General features: G+C 44.2%; 2 protein-coding genes across 8 annotated transcripts in view; one reads left to right on the plus strand and one right to left on the minus strand.

Annotated features, from left to right (window-relative positions):
* ADPGK (ADP dependent glucokinase) overlaps nt 1-14,758 on the plus strand; it is a 31,888-nt gene extending 17,130 nt beyond the window's left edge. For 3 of the 4 annotated variants that reach the window (XM_048867371.2, XM_048867375.2, XM_048867374.2), the window contains 3 exons: nt 2,003-2,199; nt 3,017-3,115; nt 5,101-14,758. In XM_048867371.2, coding sequence (XP_048723328.1) covers nt 2,003-2,199; nt 3,017-3,115; nt 5,101-5,652 — 848 coding nt within the window. In that variant the 3' untranslated portion in view covers nt 5,653-14,758. The remainder of the gene's footprint in view (nt 1-2,002; nt 2,200-3,016; nt 3,116-5,100) is intronic. The other variant, XM_048867372.2, reaches the window with a different exon arrangement.
* Nucleotides 14,759-16,242: 1,484 nt separating this feature from the next.
* The window catches only part of BBS4 (Bardet-Biedl syndrome 4), a 96,946-nt gene continuing 88,153 nt past the window's right edge, over nt 16,243-25,035 (minus strand). For all 4 annotated transcript variants that reach the window (XM_048867368.2, XM_048867367.2, XM_048867369.2 and 1 more), the window contains 3 exons: nt 24,268-24,409; nt 22,972-23,182; nt 16,243-19,687 (listed from right to left, as the gene is read on the minus strand). In XM_048867368.2, the coding sequence (XP_048723325.2) occupies nt 19,545-19,687; nt 22,972-23,182; nt 24,268-24,409 (496 nt within the window). In that variant the 3' untranslated portion in view covers nt 16,243-19,544. The remainder of the gene's footprint in view (nt 19,688-22,971; nt 23,183-24,267; nt 24,410-25,035) is intronic.

Consider the following 25,035-nt stretch of genomic DNA (forward strand, 5'->3'; position numbering starts at 1 on the left):
TCAGATTTAGCTGTAATGAAAAATATACTGGCATAAGCCTGCCTCTCAAGTTGAAGTGGCTTTGGCTTTACAGTAGTAGATCTGACTTAGAAGTCTGTTGTAGGACCAATTTACAGGTGAAATGATTGTCCTGGTTTTTACCAAACTTTCAGAGATTTTAAAAAACCAAAACCTATGCACTGTGGTGGTGAAGTGTCAAGGTGATAGATACCTTATTCAAAACTCAAAGCTTTTTCTGGTTTTATAATTTATTTTTAAGCTTTCTGCACGTCACTAAACTTGAGAACTGTGTAAATTATCAGGATTAGCAGCTGTCAGTGTCGGAGCTAATCTGTTAGCTCCATCTGTTCTGTGAGCGGTGGTAGCCTGCTAGGTGAACAAACATCTTAAACTGTTTTGAAACTCTCTTTTCCTTTGAACTGTGGTCCCTACAAATGCTATATCCTGCTCCAGTGCTGCAATATTGCTATCCTATCAGATTTCACCATGAGCTATGTACTTCTGTTTGTTGTAAGCTGAGGAATGTAAATAGTCTCACCATTGCCCTAAAACAGTATTAGCTTAGAAGGTTTGATTAGAAGTGTGTATCCTAAGCAATGTCTATGGGTATAATTACAAAACACCTGGACTTCTATGTTAACATTAAAATAGACTGATAGCCTTCCCTAAATTCAAAAAGAGGCACCATATAGTCTGAACTCTTTCTGCAGGTGGCTAACTGTAACCCAAGGACTAAGAATATTTGGCTTTCTTTTGCATAGTGGCAGTGAACAAGACGAGTGACAGCTGTCTTTTCCAAACAAAAGCTGAGCAGGACTTTCATAGGTATCCAAAATGCTGTATGTGTGGTTAAAAAGTTTACTTTGTCATAGCAGCAGGTTCCAGAATGACCCCAACACTTACAAAAGCCTAGGCTAATTACACTCTCTAGTACTTCCCTTTTTATTGCATCCTGTTTGTATGAACTCAGAGCTTTCTTCCTCAAAGTTTTTTTTCTTCCTCCAGAACTCTCGATATGGGCCAACTAACCACAGTTGACATGTCTTTGTCTCACAGCCAATGGAAAACATGCTGCTTGCTTTGTGTAGATCTTGTTCTTCCTCTGTTCCGGGAAGCGTGTATGAAGTACACATTCCATATGGATGATGGGCACCTTTTGTCTTCTCCTAGACGCTGCTTTGGTGTGAAATGCACTGCTTTGTAGTTCCCTTGTGTGAACCAGTTGAGCTATGGATGTTGTGTCCTCCGTAGACCTTAACATACTGCACTGTGAAGCTCTTTATAACATTTTCCTGATGGGCAACTTGAGTTAAATCCAGTGTTGTTGACTAGACGTCAGCATGAAAACAGTCTAACCAGACTCTGATTTCATTCTCCGTCAGTCTGTAAGATCTGAGCGAACAAACTCACTCACTGGCTCTCAGGCCTGGAGGTTCTCTCCCTGATTACCTCATAAATGCTCCTGCTTGGGCAACTTTCAGTTTCATGACCTTTTCTCCCTTCAAATTCAATACAAGTAATGCTTTTCTGTCCTTCCGCCCAGCTCTATCCCTACATTCTCCATCCCCTTCAGACTGCCCCACCCCCACCCTGCCACAACCCATTTACCATAGCTGGTGTATGGATTTTTTGTGTGTACTCCAGTGTTGAGGTTATATCTGTAGATAGCTGGGAGTTAGTGCACAGCTGACCAGTTAGACTGTGGTTTGTATAATCTGTGTCCCTGTTAGACTCTCACAAAAATTTACCTAATTTTTAACTTTTCCTCAGTGTCCAGAGGTACCCAGTGGAGATGGGTGGAACCATTTTGTATATATTCAGGCCTAAATATGATGCACAGCTCAAGTGTCAAGTATTGATTAGGTGGTGAAACTCTGCCTAGCTAGGCCTCTAGGGAGCCATGACAGCTCTGATTGGTGCTGGGATTCCAGTGGGGATCCAGAAACTATCCTCTAGTTATTTGGCTTAATTGTTTTGTTGTTGATTGGGGATTTCATCCTAGGTGAAGAATGGGGACAGCTGAGAGCTCCCAATGCCAACCGCTTTATATTCTCCCATGACCTATCAAATGGAGCCATGAACATGCTGGAGGTGTTTGTGTCCAGCCTGGATGAGTTTAAGCCAGACCTTGTAGTGCTCTCAGGGCTTCACATGATGGAAGGGCAGAGCAGGGAAGTGCGTGAGAAGAGACTTCTGGAGGTAAGAACCTGAGCATTGTACCATCTCCTTAATTCCAGCCCCAATAAACACTGTAGCACAAGGTGTTGACTTCCTGAGATTTCAGCATGCAGTTACAGGATGTCTTTGCTCGATTCGCCGGCTGTTCTTCCTGCTATTGTGGGCCAAAGGCTTGTACTCTAAAACCATACAACTAATATCATGAGCTCTAGTCTTATGGGTTGGTTGAGATCCTCTAACACTGACATTACTGTTTGTTGAATCCAGTGGAGTCTTCAGAGAAGAAGCTGCCACGCTGGTGGGTAGACTGTGATGGATTTATCTCGTTATTGGAGCCTCATCCGGTGGCTGAATGCACTGTGTTCCATCCCACTTTAGTATAGTCAAGGCTGCAGCTGAGACCCTTGTAGTCTGTAGGCAGTAGCTGTGTCAGGTAATCCAAAAGGGATTCTTTCCTGCTTGAAGCAGAAGGAGTTGCACTGAGCCTCTCTTGTGTGGAAGTTGCTCTTTGTTTATCTTACAGCTGACTGCCTCCTGATTCAGTGTGTTCTCTTGTGCTTCAGGAACAAGCAATTGGGGCTCCTTCATGTCAGGAAAGTCTTGTGCATTGGGCAGTTAGACGAATGTGGGATTGGATCTAGATTATAGTCTGATGCTGTTGTGCTCTAAGATTCAGAAGGCTAGAGGCTACTCCCGTTTCTTCCTCTGATCCTTTTGCCAGCTAGATCATTTAGAAATCTGACTACATCCAGACATGAGCAGGTTAGGGTGCCTATATTTGAGCCCAAAAGCTTTTATTCTTCTGTTTCTTAAAGATGTCTTGCCTTTCCTTCTCCAGGCTGTGACTTCCATCTCTGATATCCCCACTGATATCCCCATACACCTGGAATTGGCCAGTATGACTGACCAGGATCTCATGAGCAAGATTATGCATCAGGTAACAAAAATGACAGGACATGCCCACTTCACTCCCTGTCTACTCCATCACTGGTGCAGCACACAGACTAACTGGTGGGTGATCATAAGTGGAAATTTAGGATTGGAGTTGCCTCTTCTGAGAGCAATGAGTATCTTAGGTATAAAACCTGCAGAGCCATTTTGTACTTGTATTCCGGCCGAAGTCACTGCTCTGCTGAGGTTCCCACACTCATCAGTGCATTAACAGGAGAAGTGTAACGATCTATGATTTCATAATTGGTAGTAGACCAGAGTGTTTTCTTTAGTATAAAGGGAATATCTGTCTTGGAAACACCTTAATGGAATATCCCACTGAGAGGGTATCAACCGATGGTCTCAGCCAGTCAACTCTGTTTTCCTAAATGTGCTGAGGTCAGCGTTATGTGATGTGTGCAAAAATGAATGTGCTCAGCAGCTGAAATTGCATGATTTACTGTAGGGAAACACTTGGATTCTCCTGCCTTGTTGCTCACAGCCATAAACCTCCTTTGCAACTGCTGTAGGGAAATGACCCAAGTCATGATAATTCAAATGCACCCAAGAACTCTCTGTAGATTCAGATGATTTGACATGAGTAATCTCAGACAGTTGTTTCAGATTTAGCAGCCCCATAGCTTTCTGATAGAACCATTATTTGAACTGGAACTGGTTTTAAAAAAATACTCAGGCTTCTGAAGCTTCTTTCAGATGTTGTTGCATACATACCACTCAATGCTCCCTCATTTAGAGAGATGTCATGCCTTTTAGTCCCCAAATTACGTATGTTTTAGCTTGGAAGGATTAGATTTTTATTTTTAAATGTCAATAAACATAAATTTGACTGTGCATGCACAAACCGACATACTTCCATCAATGACCATCAAAATTTACAGACAGGCAAAATAAGAAAAATGCTGCTTGAGAAATTATTAGTTTGATTTAAGGCGCTGTTTACTTTGTATATTTGAACATGTGATGTTGACAATTTGTGTTTTAATGGTTATAAAGCTTTAACTTTTTTGAATCTCAACATCTGCTGTGATTAAATAATTGTTTGAGCCCCCTCGTAATTTTGTACAACTGTGAAGATTTAAATCGCTGAAGGTAAAAATAAATGTTTAAAACCCATAATTTTGCACAATTGTGAACATCTAAATAGATAAAAATCTAAAAAAGCTTAAAAATAAACATTGATATTATCTGTCAAAATTATAGAGAAAAAACTGAATTCTGCCAAGCCTACCTATGTTTCATATGGATTTCATATTCTGTTACTTTCATTGTTGAAAGTTATTTATATTGGAAATAAAATGACGAAATTGAGGCTACAGAAAGTTATCTACACTGAAGGAATGAATTCCACAGCATGTTAGATTTCTTGCATGAATAATTATTTTGTGTCCCTTATTTTGGTTCTTTGTCAGAGGTTGTGTCCCACATTTGGGCCTTGGCAGATTGATCCATCGCTTCCAAACTGCTGCACAGCTGTATTAAGAGGAGTGAATTTGCATTTTTTTTGTATTCATGTAGTAGAAGTGAGTAGAGTTTTGGGTGGATGTTTTTTAGTTGTATTCTGTTTTTGCTCCTCTTAGATAAGGGCAAAGCTAACTCATCCCAGTTTAGACATGATTTCTGTCCCGTTCACAGCCTCTGTTGTCACTGGAACCTTTCCCCTTCTTTCTCCACAGGTATTCAGTTGGAAAGTAGAATGACTGCCTTCTTCTGTTGCCTTAGCATAAATCAGTTGGATAGGTTGCTTGTGCAGAGAAATATGCTTCAACCTTCCCAAGAAACCAAATTTATTTCCTCTCCATGTGCATGCAATCTGTGGCCCGAAGGGCCAGGAGCCCCCCACCCCCACTCCCTTATGCACAATAGCTAAAAGTGTACTGTGACAACATAATATTTTTAAAATTAGGAAGCTGGGAAATCTGAGTCTACCTCTAAGCCTGAAAAAAAACATGTAGTTCACTCTGTTTCTGTTAGCAGGTCTTCCCCCTGGTGAACTCTGTCGGGCTAAATGAACAGGAGCTGCTGTTCCTCACCCAGTCGGCCTCTGGTCCTCATGCCTCCCTTGCTTCCTGGAATGGAGTTCCAGATGTGGGCATTGTCAGTGACATCCTTTTCTGGATCCTGAAGAAGCATGGAAGGACCACGGACAAGGCATCTGATCTTACCCGGATCCACTTCCACACACTGGCCTATCATGTTCTGGCTACAGTGGATGGGTATTGGGGCAACCAGATAGCAGCTGTGGCTGCTGGAGCCAGAGTGGCAGGGACACAGGCTTGTGCAACTGAAACCATTGATACTGACAGAGTCTTCCTTAAAGCTCCTTTGGAGTTTGTGACCTCCCACACAGAGGCACCCTCCAAAATCTCTTTAAATCCAGGTGATCCAGTGGCACAATGGCACAGAGAGGGAATTTCATTCCATTTCACCCCTGTTTTGGTGTGTAAAGATCCCATCCGGACCGTGGGACTTGGAGATGCTATTTCAGCTGAAGGACTCCTATATTCAGAACTATACCCTCAGTAGCCTATGGAAACGAGACACCTTTTTCTCCAAGAATATAGTGTCTGAGGAAATATGGTGTTCTTCAGGGGATTTCAGACAGTGTGGTGGTGGGTGGAATTTGGGATATTAAACAATCTCTGGATATTATCTGAGAAGAACCAAAGAATACATTCCAGCCACTTGGCAGTGACTTGAGAGTGTTTCTCATGTTAATGTAAAAGTTGTAGTATTTTAATTCAGAGCATGGCTTTTTGTCTTTGTCTTAAGCATGTCAGGAGGAGGGAAACTGATACCAAAATCCCTCTTTGGAGCAGAGTTGTTGATTGTTAATTTAAGACAGTCTTGTCTATAGTGCTTGAAAGCAAGGCAGCCAGACAGAATTTCATGCTTATGAATCCCAGGGAATACACAGCAGTCCTCAGCCCTGTCTTGCTTCTGATAAAGCAAAAATAAAAGGCTCTTGCATTATCTCCTAGCAGCATATTGCTACATGGCAAGAGCAACCCTTCCACTTGCTCAGTGTTGTGATCAAATTGCTTATTGACAACATTACCTCTCAACCTCAGCACCCGAAGCGTAGGAGGGAGCAGAGTAAACAGTGCTGAAATGTGATAGGTCCTGTACATATTCACTAAATGCACAGAGCTGGAGAGCGCTTTACTGGAAGCTCCGTAAATTGTTTTGGGTATCTGTGCAGGTGGGGATGCTAGACTGAACACACACAAGCTCCTTTTTAATTTCTGGGTAGGTCAGAGTAAGATATTGAAGACCTGTCTTTTGGGAGATAGCTTAGGTGCTTGTTTATCTTAAAATGAGCCTCAAATATAAGTGTGGCTTAGTTGCACAGAAATTGCCCTGTTTTTCAGCTAGCAAGGCTCACCATTTATGCTTTTCTTTGTGGTGTATGTTCATGTCAGCCTCATCCTTCAGTTTATGGATAGGCTATTGCTGATGATGACTTGATTTATTTTTATGCTAGTGCTGTTGCATAATTTTCTCGGACACGCATATCTTTGATTTGGAGGGGTCTTGTTCTTTCGGGTGGTTTCTGGATAGGTAAGTCATTACTGGTTTTAAGGTAGCTGAACTGACCTGTCCTTCACATGCTAGAAATCCTCCTCGGGTACAAGTGAGAAATGCTAGGAAGAAGACTTCCAGTAGAGATTAGAAGTTTTTTTTGGGGTGTGTAGCACAGTTAGTTGATTATGAATTGCCTATCTGCACATAATTCCACTGCTTTGGGCAACCTCAGAAATCACAGGAACAGAGCCTGGGCGTCTTACTATCAGCACCACAAGAAAATTGCCTTGTATTGTAGCATATATTTAGCTTAGCATTTTTTTTTTTATTAAACATGTTGCTAAGAGGACCATTTTTCTCTTGGTAGCACTTATCTCTATAGTATTGTGCTAAGGCTTTCTCTGTTGCCTGCTTCCCTTTGAGAATTAGCTGAAACTGTAAGCCTACAGTTGCACAGAAGCAAAATACAAATCTACTTCAGTGCTGATTGAAAACTCAACATGACTGGCATGTCTATGTAATCCAGTTTCTTTCCCCTGCTACTGGTATGTAAGACTCACAACTGCAGACCCTCTGCATTCAGGAACTGATTTGTTAAGTTTAAAAATGCTGGACTCCAAAAATTTTGGTAAAGGTACAAACAATGATTATACCAAGTAGCTGCAAAATTTGCTGTGTGTGGAGTCTGAAGAGACTATGCTAGGGAGAGGATGTTTTTAGTTGCCCTATGAATGAAAAGTGAAACAGATTGCTGCAGTCAGAAGCAGCTTTAATGAGACTTTTTTTTTTTTAAAGGGAAGTCTCTCTGTCCTTAATCTGTCTCAATTATTGGACAGAGTTCTACTCTTACAAACCACAACCTGTTCAGCCTGGCCATGCATTTGTCTCAGCTATTTAGGCCTACCACAAACATCATCAAGAAAACCAGAATATCTGTAGTATCTAATGGAGACAGGTTAGGACTTGAATCTTTCATCCCTGCAGCATAAAGCTTGGTACAACTGAATGATTAAAAATCTTCCATCCGTAACAGTTACCCTCCAAGCCATGTCTCCTGTGTAGCACAGTAGATCTAAGTTTTGTAGCAGGGACCCTAGAGCATGTAGCCCTGTGGGAATTGTGTAAGTCAGCAGCGCACCTATTCGGGCCAAGTCTGTAAAAGCATCCCTGTCCTGTAAGGGGACCAGATTGAATTTCTCAGAGTGAATCAACCTGATATAGTTGGCTGCAGTCATGGTTGGTTGAGTCTGCCAGCACAAACCTCTCCCCATATATTGTAAAACTAGCAGGATGTGGCTAATGCCATTCTCTCCTCATATTGGTATTGCTGTCTATGGAGTTTTTCTGTAGGGAAAACCAGAGGACTGATGTAATGTGGACTTGTGGCTCACACACATTTAAAATCAGATAAGCCCCATAGGGTGCTGTGTGAGGGTATAAATTAGGAGCTGTTGCATGCCTTCCTGACACCACACAAAATGGTGTCCAGTCCACTTATAACTACTGTTGGCTTGGGGATTCAGAGAAAACCCAGAATGGTGGAAAATTCTCTCAGAGGAAAGAGTCTGCAAAATGTGAGACAAGATGAGCATGATGGTCCCTACTGGCTTTAAAGTCTGAGTCTGTCAAGGTTCCTTCCCCACTCTGAACTCTAGGGTACAGATGTGGGGACCTGCATGGAAAACCCCCTAAGCTTATTTTTACCAGCTTAGGTTAAAACTTCCCCAAGATACAAACTATTTTACCTTTTGCCCTTGGACTTTATTGTTGCCACCACCAAGCGTCTAACAAATATATAACAGGGAAAGAGCCTGCTTGGAAACTTCTTTCCCCCCAAAATCCTCCCAAGCCCTACACCCCCTTTCCTGGGGAAGGCTTGATAAAAATCCTCAAAAGCACAAAAATCCTCACAATTTGCATAGGTGAACACAGACCCAAACCCTTGGATCTTAAGAACAATGAAAAAAGCAATCAGGTTCTTAGAAGAAGAATTTTAATTGAAGAAAAAGTAAAAATCACCTCTGTAAAATCAGGATGGTAAATACCTTACAGGGTAATCAGATTCAATACATAGACAATCCCTCTAGGCAAAACCTTAAGACACCAAAACAGGAATATACATGCCATTCAGCACAACTTATTTTATCAGCCATTTAAACAAAACAGAATCTAACGCATATCTAACTAGATTACTTATTAGCCCTTTACAGGAGTTCTGACCTGCATTCCTGCTCTGGTCCCAGCAAAAGCAACACAGACAGAGAGAATCTTTGTCCCCCCCGCTCCGCTTTGAAAGTATCTTGTCTCCTCATTGGTCCTTTTGGTCAGGTTTCAGCGAGGTTATCATAGCTTCTTAACCCCTTTACAGGTGAAAGCGTTTTTCCTCTGGCCAGGAGGGATTGAAAGGTGTTTACCCTTCCCTTTATATTTATGACAGTCTCTTCTGCATCACCAGGGCAAGAGGAAGGAACCAGCTCTGTAGTGCACATCCTGCAGTTGGTGTCTCATTCTAGCTTCACCTTGCGGTTTGACATTCATTTCAGTCATGGAACTTGAATAAGAGTTCATTGATATCCAAACTCCTCCTCCTTCAGTAAATTGTTTCTTCAGTTTTGAAGGACAGCGCTTTACTATTTTTATAAAAAAGGCCAATTTGCTTCTTTGACTAACAGGTCTGAGGCACCTGCCATTAGGAGAAATGTACATTATTGTGCAACCTTTGTGAACATAGACTGTGGGCACAGAAGCACTAGCACTACCAAAGACCGTGCATCCTGCCAATTTAGGAATTAATCCTTTGCTTTGGCAGGTGCAAATTTATTCAAAGCCAGCAAAGCTATATGGATTTTTGACTTAGAGACAAAAGAAAAATATGTACAGGCTGTTGGTTACAGAGCAAGCCTGACTGCTGTGATATTTTACATGTGTCTTCGAAAAACTAGTGTCAAGACCTTAGATTTTCAGGACAAAACCCAAGATTGCATGGGCATAGGGCAGATTCTGGCTTAGAAAGTGTACATGAAAATCCTGGAGTTTTAAGATTTATTTTTTGAAAATATGTTTTAACTATTTTGACTAACCTCATTAAATAGGCAGATCCCACAGACCAAAACGAACACTTAAAATTCTACCCATCTTAAAGACCCAGAACCTGAGTTTCTTTCCATGTAGAGGAGTTCGGCACTCAGGTCATTCCATAGAGACACGACCGACTTACACCCAGTAGGGTCTGAACTTGAGTGCGTTTGAATTTAGAAACAAAACCCTGGAAAATGATAAACTACTTTTTACTCCCTTGTTTTTTGATAGTAAGATTCTTTCTGACCCACTAATATTTCTTCCTGGGCTTTCTTGTGACCTGGCATAACTGTGTTGTGTTTCCACTTTAATATGTGCTTTGAATTAGAGCAGCTTATGATGGAACTGATGGTGCTCTTGCCATATTATGAAGCAGCCACATGATACTTTAAGGTTAGGCAGCTTGACTTAATCTCACTGGTTCACAGTTACCAAATTTCCTTAGTGAGAATAATCCTTAATCAGTAGGACTTAATGGTTGACAGATGTTGCCACTATCTTCCTGGCTACCTGTTGAAAGAGCCCACACAGTAACCAGCTGAAACTGGAAGGCAGCATCCTGCAGTTCTTCACTCCATGCTTTCTGTGCCCCAAACCAGCTCCACTTAACTCAAATGTGCCTTTCCAGGCCAAACAATGGAATGCACAAAACATGAGTTTCAGCCAGAACATTTCTCATACACTTGTAGGGCACTGTATGTCCACGAGCGTCTGCTTCCTATATCTGATGCAATAGTGCTAGCTCTTCACTGCTACTTGGTATTTTGAACTGCCTTTGTTGAGTAATAGAAGTGGAAAAATTACTCTCACTATTCCCAGTGCTATTTCAGTTATCCCAGCTGCAATGCCATTGTTACCAGCTCTAAATTATACTCAAAGCTGTCTTATTGCTATGAAACTTTGAGCTAGAAAACGAATCAGCAGAGTTAAATGCTGGGGTTTTTAAAAAATTTTTTATGAGCATTTAAAAAAAAATCCCCCCAAACCATAGCTTGATTTTTGTAGAAGATTAAGCCCTGTATTGTGGGCATGTGAATGAATTTCTTAGCCCAAAGGGCTGTAAAAAATCCAGTACTTGTTTCACTTTTGTGAAGGGAACGCTAACGTATCAAATATGCTTTAAAATAATTTTGAAACTGTTCTCACCGGCATTTCTCTCTCTTCTCTATATTACTATGAATCATACTATGAAACCCACATAGGTAGATGATCCAAACCTTGATTAGCGTTAGGCTCTTGAGCAGGACTTTCGCAGCTATTCTGTAGGCTAGGGAGTGTCTTACCTTCCAACTGCTGCTGACACAATACTTGAGCTCAACAGCATGATATTAAGCCAGCAGGCCTGTGGCTGTTAGTTGCTGGTTAAGGGCAGCTGCATTTGTGATGTGTTCATTTCTATCAGTATCCAGCACAGAATTTGCTTAGCCATACAGCTGCAATATTTACCCTTATCCTTTCCTAAGTTTGATAAAAAAGTCATTTAAACTTTGCTTTAAATTGTTAAAAATAAAGTCTGGCAAAAATAGCTTGTGGATCAGTTCAGGGCAGATAGCCCTTGAAGTTGCTTCGCAGTGTCCTTGGTGCTGTGATGCCTGCCCTGCAAGGATAGAGCTGATTCCAGACTCAGCCATTTAAATTCTAGAGCTCCATTTTTAAGGGCTGTGTTCTTGCCACATGAAGATACCTAGAAGTGTCACTAAACTACTTAATTTTCTTCCTGTGTCTCAGACCTTTCCCTGTGCAATATGGGAAAGCTGGCTAAGTCCACTCTTTGCTTGCTAGGCCTTTCTTTTAAAAGGAAGGGGGGAAGGGGGAAGCAGTTCCTGAAATTGTCCTGTCATTTACCTTAGCCTTTAGTACCTTTCAGTAGAGACTGCATCAGCTGATGGAACCTAGTCTACTGATTTCACTTAGCCGCAGTTGTGGAGATGCCAATTCTGTGTATCTACAGACACCTGTGGTGCAACCTGCAGTGTATGGGTTTGTCTTTTTGTCTTTCTCTCAAGAAAGTTATTTTAAGACTGGTTTGCTTAAGGTATAGGCTGCTGCTTCTGGCATGTGTAACACTGCAGTACAAGGGATTATAAGCGAAATAAAAGGCATGTCCTGTGTTAGACTGTGAAATCCATTGGCAATGGCTGTGCTCTGCCTTGCTGATTTACCTGTTGTAATTATGTGGTGAACTTTCAGGAACAACTGAGTAATTATGTGCCACAGGCAGTTTTCCAATCATTTTCTGAAATATGGTGAAGTGGCAATTGGGAACAGACTCTTGAGAGAATGGCAAAAGCATAGCATAAGCCAGCCTGATTACATGAGTAATCTCTACCAATTTCTGCATATTTTTTTCTCAGAGCTTATTGCTTAGTGGGGAAGAGAACACTCTTCATTTGTAGCTATCCCATTGGTTCTTTGCATTAATCTTGAGATATCTGGCATAGGTGCTGGTATACATGCATAGAGCAAATTCTTTTGAAGTGGTGCTGTCAAGTACTTCTGGCTCAAAACCCAGCTATTGGAGGAGGCTGGCAGTGGTGGTGCTTCCGTTTTGAGAATATAGGTAACTACTCACTAGCTAACAAACATAATACAGTGCTATTAGACCGTAGTCTACTGAAGAGCATGAAGAGCACACATGCAGCAGCTGTACTCAGTCTGGATACTGCACCAAGCAGTTATCAGCAATAAGAAATGGCTGAGCAAGACAGGAACTGGTGCTTCTCAAAGCAGATCCACCTCCTTTATTTTCCTTTGCACTGGGTGAGACTTACTGTTTACAGTCCTTTGTCTTTCACCAGCCGACTAAAGCAGAGGCCACAACAAAGTACTGTGTTTGAATGACAGATGTGAGACTACAGCAGAGAGATTACTAAATAGATGAGACAAGCCCCCTTCCAGCTCTGAGTGGGCTTGGGAAGTCTAAACAGGATATAGGAATGGTGTTGGATCCCTTCTTGCTGCCTTCTCTCTCTTTTCTTAATAGAATATACACCCACACAGGGGCTTGGCTGAATTTGATTTTTTATTTTTATTTTTTATTTTTGACAGATACTGATTCTTAAAGCTTTTTTTTTTTTTTTTTAAGATTATCAATTAAAATTTTCATGGTTTTGGGAAATTACTGGGCGGGGGGGTCAGAGTAATAATTTAATGACAATATTAATATTAGTTAATATTGAGATTCAAAAAGTTAGTTACCTAAATGGCACTAATGCAAGCAATACAATATGTTTGATACACATTAAGGTGGAACTTTAAGTAATTCTCAGGCAGTATTGATTTTACTTGGGCTATCTAAATATCGATCATCGTAGCTGGAATTACTTTTTCATGGGTTTCTGTGTGTACAGTGAGATCAGTGTTTACTGACACGTAGATAAGACTAATCCTTCCAAGCCTAAATACATACATGGGGCTGGTGCCATCTACATTGGGTTTATAATAGGAATGTTCTCAAATTAAAATATAACCAAACTACATAAGAACAGCCATCCTGGATCAGACCAAACATCCATCTAGCTCAGTATCCTGTCTACTGGCAGGAGCCAGTGCCAGGTGCCCCAGAGGGAATGAACAGAACAGGCAATTGTTGAGCAATCGATCCACTGTTATCCACTCCCAGCTTCTGGTGAAGTGAGGCTAGGGACACTCAGAGCATGGTGTTGCATCGCTGCCCATCCTGGCAAATAGCAATTGATGGACCTGTTCTCCATGAACTTATCTAGTTCTTTTTTTAACCCTGTTATATAGTCTTGGTCTTCACAACATCCTTTGGCAAGGAGCTCCACAGGTTGACTGTACGTTGTGCGAAAAAATGCTTCCTCTTTTTTGTTTAAAACCTGCTGCTTACTAATTTCATTTGGTGACCCCTAGTTCTTGTGTTATGAGGAGTAAATAACACTTCCTTATTTACTTTCCCACACTAGTCATGATTTTATAGACCTTTATCATATCCCCCCTTAGTCATCTCACTTCCAAGCTGAAAAATCCCAGTCTTATTAATCTCTCCTCATATGGCAGCCATTCCATACCCCTGATCATTTTTGTTGCCTTTTTCTGAACCTTTTCCAAGTCCAATATATCTTTTTTGAGATGGGGCGACCACATCTGCACGCGGTATTCAAGATGTGAGCGTACCATGGATTTATATAGAAGCAATATGATATTTTCTGTCTTATTATCTATCCCGTTCTTAATGATTCCCAACATTCTGTTCACCTTTTTGACTGTCGCTGCACATTGAGTGGATGTTTTCAGAGAACTAGCCTCAATGACGCCAAGATCTCTTTCTTGAGTGGTAACAGCTAATTTAGACCCCCATCATTTTGTATAGTTGGGATTATGTTTTCCAATGTGCATTACTTTGCATTTATCAACATTGAATTTCATCTGCCATTTTGTGGCCCCGTCACCCAGTTGTATGTTCTAATGAAGTTTCTTGCATAATAGCTCGAGATATAACCCTTGACCAGACTGAAATCTCAGGGAATTGTGGGATGTCAGACTTCTGTCTGTTGGGTTTCCCCAAGCAAAAGGAACAAACACAGGTTGGCCATTGTGGACACAGCATCTGCTATCTCAGAAGCAATGGGAAAGGCATATATAAAACTAGCTGTGATTTTTTAAAACTTAATCTGGGGTCATCCTGCTTCGGGAGTGGCAGCTGAAGAACACAAGCCATGGCACCTAGGGGTGAATGATCTTGTTAAAATGCAAGAGCCAAAAAGCTTCCTTAAGAACTTCTCAGGAAAGCTGCTGTTCAACAATACAAACTAGTGTCTGAGCCTATCTTTTTTTCCACTGTACAATATCTGTGAAGCATGGCACAGGAAATTCTGTTTCTGTGCAGTTTGACTTGGGGGAGGGGAGAACACACGGGGGAACCTTCCTTGAGGTAAAATTAATGTGTCTTTTCTATTGTAAGCATCCTGGGACTTTTTATATGCTATGCTTTGATTTTTGTAGTGCATTTCTGTATATAGTTTGTCACGCTATTTCAGTAAAGCTTTTTTTCCAATCAGCTTACAAAGTTGTCTGTCTTCATAGAAGGGGCTCTGCCAAGTGCAAATCCATCTTCCTAGTTTGGAACAGCATGTGTCTGACTTAGTTCTAGGCTACTTTTGTCTGAAATGACAGCCTTTCCTGCATGTCCTTTCCCTTAGAGCCTATTATTAGAGCCCTATGTGGGCACAAAATTTGTATCTGCAGCCACTCCGCAGACATGGTCCATGGATATCCTCACGGGTGGAAATAAACTGGTTATCTGCAGATTTGCAAGGCTCTATTTATTATAGCACGTGCTCTTATGAGGTGGCTTAGCACGCCTGGCTTTTGCCTACGTGGAAACTAGACGGGACAAGGTAAGCTGGTCTGTGGTGTGGATGTGCTCAAAAGAAGCCAGGGGCACCAATGGCTCTAGAAATCCAACTCTCAGCTCTTTCTGACCTGCTGTTGTTTCCCTCTTACGTACCTATTTATGGAAAGAGAAGGAAAACTGTCACTTCAGTATTATGTTTCAGCCAAGCAGCTTGTTTTGGGGGGAAGGAGAACAAAAACAGCATAAATTCCACTGAAAAATCCCTACACTTACCTTTCTTTCATTACCAGTCTAGCCTCACTCTCCATCAGCCAGGTCAAAGTTGGAGAGTACAGGGAAGCGACTACTGTGAATCCATTGTATACAAAACCACGTGCTGCACTCCAATTCAATTTATTATCCTCATCATCTACGGTCTCTATTTACACATTTAAAAATTTCCCCCAAAGTTAAATTCCCTCTTCCCCTAGCCCAAGTCTAGAGACTAACAAGGTCCCACAGTCTGATTCCACAGAAGGAGAATGCTGTCCCCAAAGGTTATTTAAAACACCTCTACCATCCATGTGTGTACTCTGTAAACATTAAATCCTCGTTGTAAAAGCATCATACGATCTTAGCATCCAGGAGCCTAAAAAAGGGGGCTACACACTTCTGGGGACAGGGCAAGTAGGGTGTAGCTCTTCAAGTATCTCCTCTCTCCTGAAGATCAAGGTGTATGGCTCCTCATGAGCCACACTACATTGTGAAACTGTCAGTGGGGCAGCAGCTGCTTGAATCAATTAAGTGTAGCAAATGTATTTCATAACCTGCTAGAAACAGGCCTTTCCCCACCCCTTTCTTTCCTCTGCTTCCACAGGCACTGTTCAGAGTAAGATTAAAAGTTCAACCAAACAGTTCACTACCAGTAAGACTAGTATTTGGGACAGTGGGAGAAGCCCCAGTCTTCCTGCTTCAGTGGATCACCTTCCCATGGGCATAGGCAGTCACCATTCCATGGTCTGGTCACCTATTTTATGTACTAACGCAAGGGGCTGTTCCCTCCCTAGTCTGAAAGGGGTTTTAATGTAAGGTACAAAGCAGTACATCAACAAGAGGGATTAAAGCAACTTTGTTTTGCTTATCAAGTCTTCCTCTGCCCACATTTAACTATTGCACCTAAATGCTGAAGAAACTACACAGAGAGGTTTGAAGGGGGATGCTGAAGCTGAAGCAAACTGTTTATTTAAAAAAAAAAATTCTCTCCATACTTTAGAAGTGAAGAAAACTCCTTGCCCCAGCTTTGTGCTCTTCCAGTAAAAATCAGTCCTCTCACATGCACCCCATGGAAATGACAGTGACATTCAGCATGACTATTTCAATATAAAACTGCAACTAACAAGATACTAGAATGATCAGTTATGATTTCGGTAAGTTGCTTCCCATTTCAACTACCGTTTGTCTTGTCTACTTAAATTGTAAGCTCTCCAGAGAAAGAACTCTGTTTTGTACAGCCCCTAGCCCAGGGGGGCCTTGATCCAGGGGGAGGCCTCTAGTATTTGTAATACAAAATAACTGCAACACAGTTAAATGGGTTGTGAGGAAGTCAGACCTGGTTTAAACAGGGCACTTTGGTTACAAACCAAAAATTGTGAACTGTTGCTGTTCATTTAGTGTGTTTAATAGATCAAGAGCTCATCAGCCATTTGTCAGCTAACCCCCCAAAATACATTAACTTTGGTTCCTGATTGCGCTTTAATAACCTTAAATTTGCGTTAGCGTCATTTTGCATGATAGTAGCTAATCGGAATGTACAGCAGGGCTGTTGTTATTCCCAGAACCTGGCCCATGTTGCACCAGGCATTCGGTGACCAAGCTAAGGATCTGGTAACGTTAACTGCCCTCCCTTGTACATTCTGATTAGTTACTGTTGATTATGCAAAATAACACTGATGAAACTTTAAGGTTGTTATCCCATAATACAGCTAAATTCAGGACTTGTAAATCATGCCTAGGCTAGCTTTCAGAGGTCTGAGCACCGGATATCCTGACAGCAGTGGGAGCTGCAGGTACAGAAAACCTGTGAAACACACTGTAGGTTCCTACAACACTAATGAAGGGTTCCTTGCACAAGTTATTAATTCAGTGTCTGTAGGCGTGTTAGGGGCTTGAGATGTGATTGGCAGCGATCACAATCACTGTGGGGTAAGATGGACAAGGGCTACACCAGTAAGAGTTACTGACATTTTATGTCGATGATAGTGGTTCTGCTTTATGTTGCAAAAGCAGCTTTTTTTGGCTGGAGTGTTCTGTGGAACTGGGGCCAGGGCAGGGTAGGGCAGCTAGGAGATACAAACTGTTAGTGAGTTAAGGGCAGAGAAACTGGCCTCACCTTTAGTTTAACTAGTCTCTTAACTCAGAAGGAAAACAGCCTGTGTGTAACATTTATAGTCTCATATGGCTCCATTCAGGTGTGAGGTGCTTAGCCTGGCTGCAGCTGCTGGGGAAGAGTTTCCCTTGCCAGCTGGGGTAAAGTTGACAATAGCTAAATTTTTCAAAAGGTGAGCGCTATCTCAGCAACAGAAAACTGTAAATGACCTAATTGGTATAACTAGCAGCAAGTTATGAAATGCAAAGCCTAGACCCTGCTCTCGCCCTTGTAGGGAAGGGAGCACACAGAAGATCTTGCTGTGTTGTTTTTGCCAAATAATCTTCCTCAGACAGGTTGTCCCAGCAACAGCCGTGGGTCAGGCCAACTATGCTACTTTCTTGGGCACTAGTGATTACCACGAAAAGCTGTATCTGAAAAGCTCTTACTATGGTCCCCTCCTCTCCATCACTTCTGGAGAACAAGACAGCCCAAGTGCACAGGCGCTTTGGGTTACAGCCGTTTCTTTAGTGGTAATAATCTTTCCCCTCCCAGCACGTACAGGGCTGAATGGATTGAAGTTTAAAAAATAAACAAGATGCCAGTTTTCCGTTGTGGACTGCAGTTGAGTCTGGAAAGGGTTGGAACTGATGGAAAGGTAGAGATGGTCACTACCGAGGTTGTCCAACCTCAATGGCTTTATTAAAATTAGGCCAGTTAGTGTCAACAGGATTTAACTTATGTGGGAGGGATGGAGGGAGGGCATCAGAAGGTAAGTGACTCTAAGGAAATAGGCTAATTCTCAGTTCCAACACATCCTCGTGCCTGCTACCACCCGGCTTTCCTGAGACCATGAATCTACTTTTCAGGAAGAGAACTCTCCACTGGTGTAAGTTCCCAAAAGAGGTTATAACTGTAACTTCCCCAGGGATGCTGGAAAAGGCAGAAATTAAATCAGCCACTATTTCCAATTCTGTTTGGCTCTGTCAGCCTGTCCCTTCTCACTTAGTGACTGTGGGAATGGAATTGGTTCCAGCCCATCACCAGCAGAACAAACAGAGAAATCAACCTGCTCAAGGTGCTAGTAACTTCCAGGAGAGCTGGGTGTTGAAGGCAAATTACTCCACACTCTTTAAAACTCCCACCAAACTGAGGCAGCGTGTTAGTAGGGTATCAAAGTGCCCCCTGCCTGCTGTAACTCTGCCAGCCAGAGCGCCCTGGAGTGAAACCAGCAAGAGACTTACATTGTGGATGAAAGTCCAGTCTCCTTTCATTTGCTACCAGCTAACGGGTGAGTCTATTACAGAGAAGTCTGCTCCCTCCCAGTCCCTGTCACCTCTACCTTGCAGGACTGACAGCACTGCAAACAGCTCTGAGGGAGGGAGCTCCTCTCCCAACGTACCAGGCAGGTGGCCTTGCAGCTAGCTGCCTGAGGAAAGGGGGCTGGAAATGCTTTCCCCAGGTTTATGGACAACCCCGACCAGAGGCTGGGCTTTGGTAAACAGGCATGCAGGTTGCACACATCTCCCTTTGAGCAATGGAGAGTAGCCTCTCCTCCAGGCCTGCGTTCAGGGTTGTTTCACTCCTTGGACTGATCTGGCTTCCACTCACTTGTCCTGTTAATTTTTCTAGCTTCTCCCCTCCTCCAGTTCTTCCACTGACCTTACTACAAGAGGCTGGTAGAGCTTCCTCTGAGCCAGCTAAAAGGCTCACTTGCCAAAGGGGCATGATCCTCTCTCGGTTCTAATTAGAAAACTGATCCAAGCTACTGCTTTAAAAGCTGCACAGTCACCGTAGTTGGCCCTCGCTAAACCATCCTATTGACTCAGCCCATCTCAGTGACTCAGCACCTACGCGCTGTGTGCAATGCTACAGCAGCCCCTCCCTCAAGGAAGTAAGGGATTGCACCTCTGTTCTCCCATGCAGTAGCACAGCAGCACGAGTGGGCAGCTCATCAGAACCTCTTCTGGGTGCCATGGAGCAAAGAATCACTGAGACAAGGATGAGGCCAGGTGGTAATGTCACTGTATCGGCATCCAGCTGCATTTTGCCTAAGCTCACGGTATGCTTGAGTTAAGAGGTGGCAGCGAAGATTTTTGCTCCCAACAGCCCAGCAGGCCCCCATGCCTGCCCAGCCCATCCAGTGCTGCTGTTCTATTCTGTGGTCAGCCTGCTTTTGCGCTTCTCTTTTCTCCGTTCTTGGGGCTCTGTAGGGACTGTGGTCTCTTCGGGGCCTGTTTCTGAGCCCGGTTCAGGTTCCAGAGGCAGCGACGGAAGGGGAGCCGATGCTCCAGCACCTGTTGATACAACACAGGGTTACAGCCACAGTCCCATACACTCCTCTTTATGCCACAGGAAACGGCAAATAATTGTTGAAGCAAAAGGTTGTGCCTGTGCTGGACCTAGGCATGTTGTCTGAATTTGGATGGATTATATGGACTAAAGGCATTAACACAGCCCAGTCACTGTCCAGCACTGGCCAGTGTTAAACAAGGCTTGGCACACAGAGACCTCAGCCTGCTCAGTACCATGGCAAACACCATTAAAAACCCTTTGTACCCTTTCAGTACAGAGACAGTAAAAGAAGGAAAAACAGTGAAAGCCTTGGAAATGTAAAGCGTTAAGTGAGGCTTTCATTAACATCCCTTGTTCCCTTTCTCTTCAGCTGGAGGGAGGTTTAAAAGGACTTCTCCTTGGTTTGACAGTCTCTTTGATGGTATCACAGATGATAACAACTCCTTGTTGGGAACAGAGAAGTTAGCTGAGGTGAGCTGGAGCTCTTGTTATTGCTGCTGTTGGTAAAGTCCTCTCATCCCTGGTGGTGGCTGGGTTTCAGCTGGAGCTGGCAGAGGTGATAATATTGTCTGGGTCCCTCTCTCTGGCCTTCTCTCAGGAGCAGGATAAAGAAGGCCCGGGGTCCCATGATGGTTGGGCTCGCTCCAGTAGCCTCTGATTGTTCTTCCCTGCTTCTTTTTGTTCCTTCATACTCTTCCCACAAAATCTTTCTTTTAAGGACTCCGAAAGGGAGGAGTGGGTGGAATACCCCAGCCCAGCCCCACATTATTGTGTCCACCAGTTAGGCCTAGTATCCGACACATCAGTTGTGGTTCATTAATTTCCAGCTCTGCATCTTCTGTTCTTAACAAGCACCATTTCAACACTAAGCGGGGAAGGAGCTGTAAGGGGAGTGGGGGCAAGGTGGTGCTGGCTTAGAGCGGGTTTGGGAGGCATGGGGGGAGTGGGAAAGGCCAGAGGCAATGCATGGAGTGGTCATGTGCCCCCGCAACCTTTCACTTGTGCTCAAATGTTACATGTCACCTCTTGTGTGTTCTCTTCCTTCTTCACATTATTTCTTCTCTTTCCTATTCCTCTCCTTTTCTCTTCTGTCTAATAAGAGTTTGGCCTAGCTGGCCAAGACTGCATATTTTGCAACACTGCTGTGAGCCTGTGCCCAGAGAGGCAATGAAAAGCAATGCCCTGAACAGCCCGAGGCTGGTACAAGTTGGCCAGGTATCAGAGTGTCTGATGGGACCATGTGCTGGGCCTGTGTTTTTCCAGCAATGAGTTTGCAAGTGAAAGTCAACACCAGAGACAGAAGTTGCATTTTTATCTTTGCTGTTCTTTTCTGTCTCCTTTTGTCTGTGTTTGTCCTGTTTTGTCTTCTTAGGAAATGGGGTCGGACTTTAGCAACAGCAGCAGCTGCAGCCCAGCTCAACTAACTTCTCTTTTCTCCCCAAAAGACAGTTAGTACCATGTTGATAACTCTTCTAAAAATGCTCTCCAGATAAAGGGAAAGGGCTATTGTTAAAGTGAAAGCCTTGCTTAATGCTTTACAATTCAAAGGCTTTAACTGTTTTTCCTTCTTTTTCTGTATCTTTACTGAAAGGTTACAAAGCCATTTAATGGTGTGTTTGCCATGGTACTGGGCAGGCTGAGGTCTCTGTGTGTCAAACACTGATCCGTGTTTAACGCTGTTTCATGTTGGACAGTTTCAGAGTCATGTTCACACCTTTGACTCTTTGGGACCAGTGACCAGGTAGACCCTGAGGCCCCCTGCTGGAGGCCTTGTGGCCCTGCTCCCCAGAAAAGAGCAACAGAAAGGTCCTCCAAGCTGCCTAGAGTGGCAGCGGGCTGGATAGATCAGTCTGCTGACAGGGACTGGGGGAGTGAGGAAGGAGTAGCTTCTGGCTGGCTGCTGGGATTCAACTACTATGGGCCACGGGGAAGTGGCCCAGGGAAATAGAGCAGCAATTACTAAAGAGACGCAGCATGGGGCTGCTATACTTAACAGGTTCCCTGGGTTGGGACCTGAACACTGGGTGGGACTGGGTTCCCCCCACCAGCCACTGAGGAAAGTGGCTACACCATAAGGAAGGGAATTAGAACTGTGGCACCCCAGGGAAGGGAGCTGCACTGCGACTGACTCAGCAGGGAGCTGTGGTCAGTGAACTGAGCCCAAAGGGGTGGCTCAGCAGGAAGCTGGGGTCACTGAGGACTCAAGTAGGGGCAAGAAGTCCCCAGGGAAGAAGCCCTTGGGGCACTGCTTAGTTCCAGAGTAGGAGCCTTGCAACCTAGCCGGATCAAGCGAGGGTACCGTGATGAGCCCTGCTGGACTGATTAATGACTGAGCCCAGGGAGGGCTGCAGAGGACACACCAACTGAGGGTACCACAATGGGCCCTGCTGGACTGTTTTAGAAGACTGATCCCAGGGAGGGCTGCAGGACACTGGGGATTGTGTACCCTGGAAGGGGTTTTGTTGCACACATGGACAGTGTGAGACTCGGCCAGAGGGCCTGAGGAGCACAGCAGCCAACGGGGCACTGTGAGCAGAAGAAATTGAGAACACCGCAGGCACACACACACTCGAGCAGGGGTGCTTGTGAGAGGCGAGTGTATGCCATTTCAGGACCAACTGTTCCATCCACATTAACAGAACACGTCCCAACAGCTTCAACAAGGAGTAGCCTGGCTCGCTGTTGCCCGTTGACTGATGATGATTTTATTCTATTTTCTATCTGCAGTAGGATGGAACTCACTAAAAGGGAGGGGTCTGGCTGCTGCTAGTGTCACCTGGAACAACCCAGTGTTTGTTTTGTGAATGAGAGGATGGCCCTCCTCCTTCTCCCCTCTACCAGGAGCCTGCCTCTCTCTTCTGCCCCCTCCAATCTCAGCCATCTGTTTTCTAATGAATGAAGACAAGGGATCCCACTGTTCACACCACCTCCTTCCCAGAGCCAAGGGAGGAAACTTATCTCATGGTAACACACTGGCCAGCATGGCTGGGGCAGGAAGAGAAATGGTTAGATTTCAGCAACCTTACGGGAGCACTACGCTATAACGCAATGCTCGTACTCGATAGGAAGAACACACTTGTTCCACACACACTTAACTCATGGAGTTGGTCTTGTCACATGCTAAGTTCTTGTGCCTATACGTGCCACCATGTAAGTGTCTTGCTAAATATACTCCATAATCCAGGGTACAGGGAGTGGGACAGATGTGCCCACTTGGCAGTGAATTCTTCCGCTAATCCCAACACCCTCTCCTCTCATGCCATACAGAGATGCAAAAGAGACCTACCTGTAGAAAGCTGCATAGTCTTCCCATACCCAGCTGCTGAAGACATGGCCTGACCCAGGGCTTGGTTCGAGCCCAGAGGTTGCTGAGTGCTGGAGGGTTTGCTAGATGTAGCGTTTCGCTGCTTTGATTTGGAATCTCTGACAGGTTTAGTCCAGACTAGACTCTCCCCTGCCTGAAGGGCAGCTCCCACCTTCTGGGCCACATCCACCATCTTCTCGTGCAACAGAAAGAAAGAGAGGAGAAAATCACCACCAGGTACACTTTCGGCAGGAGCCAGGGCAGCAGCGCCTGTCCAAGCAGGGACCACTATGCCTCAGCTTCCATCTGTGGGTTTTAGCAGCGGCTTCACCCTAGAGCTGGGCTTACAGCAAGGGCGGTGGTCAACTCGAAGGGAACATGACACACAGTGTAAGGGTTTCCCAACAGGAGATGGCAACTCACAGTGGCCTCCACTCTGATGGTGAGCACAGGAGTAAATGATGCCCCTCGCTGAAGGTGCACAGCCTGCCTTTCTTGAAAAAGAATGCACTACACCACAGCTCTACACTCAGCCCTGAGAAACCTGGGTGAGGAGGAGCTGATTGTGAAGTTTTCAGATGAGGTAACCGACCTCTTCCCCAAATCTCACAAACTCAGAGGATGGGAGCCAGAAGTAGACACTGCATTTTGTTTCTTACCAGGAGCTATGAGCTCAGATTCCAGTGTCACAATACATTGCGGAGTTACACATAACTGGTTAGCGCAGCCACAGTGCTGTAGTGAAGCACAGCTCTGATAATCTATTTGTTTCAGAAAGAATCCTGACTTTTTGTTCATAGATTGAAAAGCCTATTTTAATAGCAGAGAGGAAGCAAGTAGCTTTCACTGGGTACCTGGTCCGGCTAGGTGTGTCTAGATAACTGATCCAGTCTCTATTAACTGGACTCAGGTCCCAAAAGGTATAGGGACGCTCCTGCTCACTGGATGCCACTCAGGGCTTGTTTACGTGGTGGGTTAACATGCTGTACGGAGGTGTGGTTTCTGAAGAGCACTGAAAGGTTCACATTAATTGGGCCATGCAGACCCTCCTGAGGCACAGTGAAGGTTCCCTAACGGTTCTGACCCAGCAAGGGTGCACTCCAGAACCGTTAGGGACCCTTCAGTGTGCCCCAGCAGGGTCTACACAGACCAATTAATGTGCCACACATCAGTGCACTCCATCCCCGTACAGCACATTACGCCACCAGGCGGACAAGTCCTCTTACAGCACGGGATCACCAGCTACTTGCTTCCAGCTGGCTGTTCTTATTAACATACTTCAGGGTCAAAGTCGAGAGCGCTGTTCTCCTTCAGGGAGTTGACCTTCTTCTCCATCTCGTGGTACTGGCATAGTGCTCCCTTCTTATCCCCTTGGTTGTAGAGCAGCACAGCGTAGTTCAGATTGACCAGGGGATTGCACCTGCAGCAGACAGCCCACAGGATCAGTAACATACACTGCCAAGAGTAACATTCTTAAATCTCAGGTGAGAACTGATTCTGATACTAGCACTGTGCCGAGCTGGCTACACCCAGCAAAGCTGGAGATCCCACACTACCAAACAGCCTCCAGGTACTCTGCATATGACCATGGCAACCTTCCTGGGAAGCAAGTGCTCAGAGCGATGCAGTGAGATTGCTCTAGTGTTACTGTTAAGGTTGTTCAGCTGTTCCTAGTTGAAGCCCCTGGTTTCCGCTGCTCCTAACCTTTCAGGCTGACATGCTCTATGCTTGATCTCTGCTGGAAAGCAAGTTGTTTTTGAAAGACCGAGCACATTTGGTTCAGCAATACTGAAGTAGGAAAAACAACACACTTTCCCCACCCACAAAAAAATTGTGCAACATTTGGGACCAGCTCGACAGACCAAACAGCTGGGGCGGTCACTTACAGTGGAGTGCAGGAATGGCCCCAATGAGATGCCATGCATGAGTGTGTTTTGGCTAAGAGGGGGTTTGCTGCAGAGCTGCTAGAGAACACCAGGGCAGGGTGAGCTTCTGTGCTTCTTGGCAGGTGTGTAGCTATGGAAGCAGCTGGGGAAGCCTGGCTGA

Source organism: Caretta caretta, chromosome 10 (genome assembly GCF_965140235.1).
Source record: "Caretta caretta isolate rCarCar2 chromosome 10, rCarCar1.hap1, whole genome shotgun sequence".
Taxonomy (NCBI): Eukaryota; Metazoa; Chordata; order Testudines; family Cheloniidae; genus Caretta; species Caretta caretta.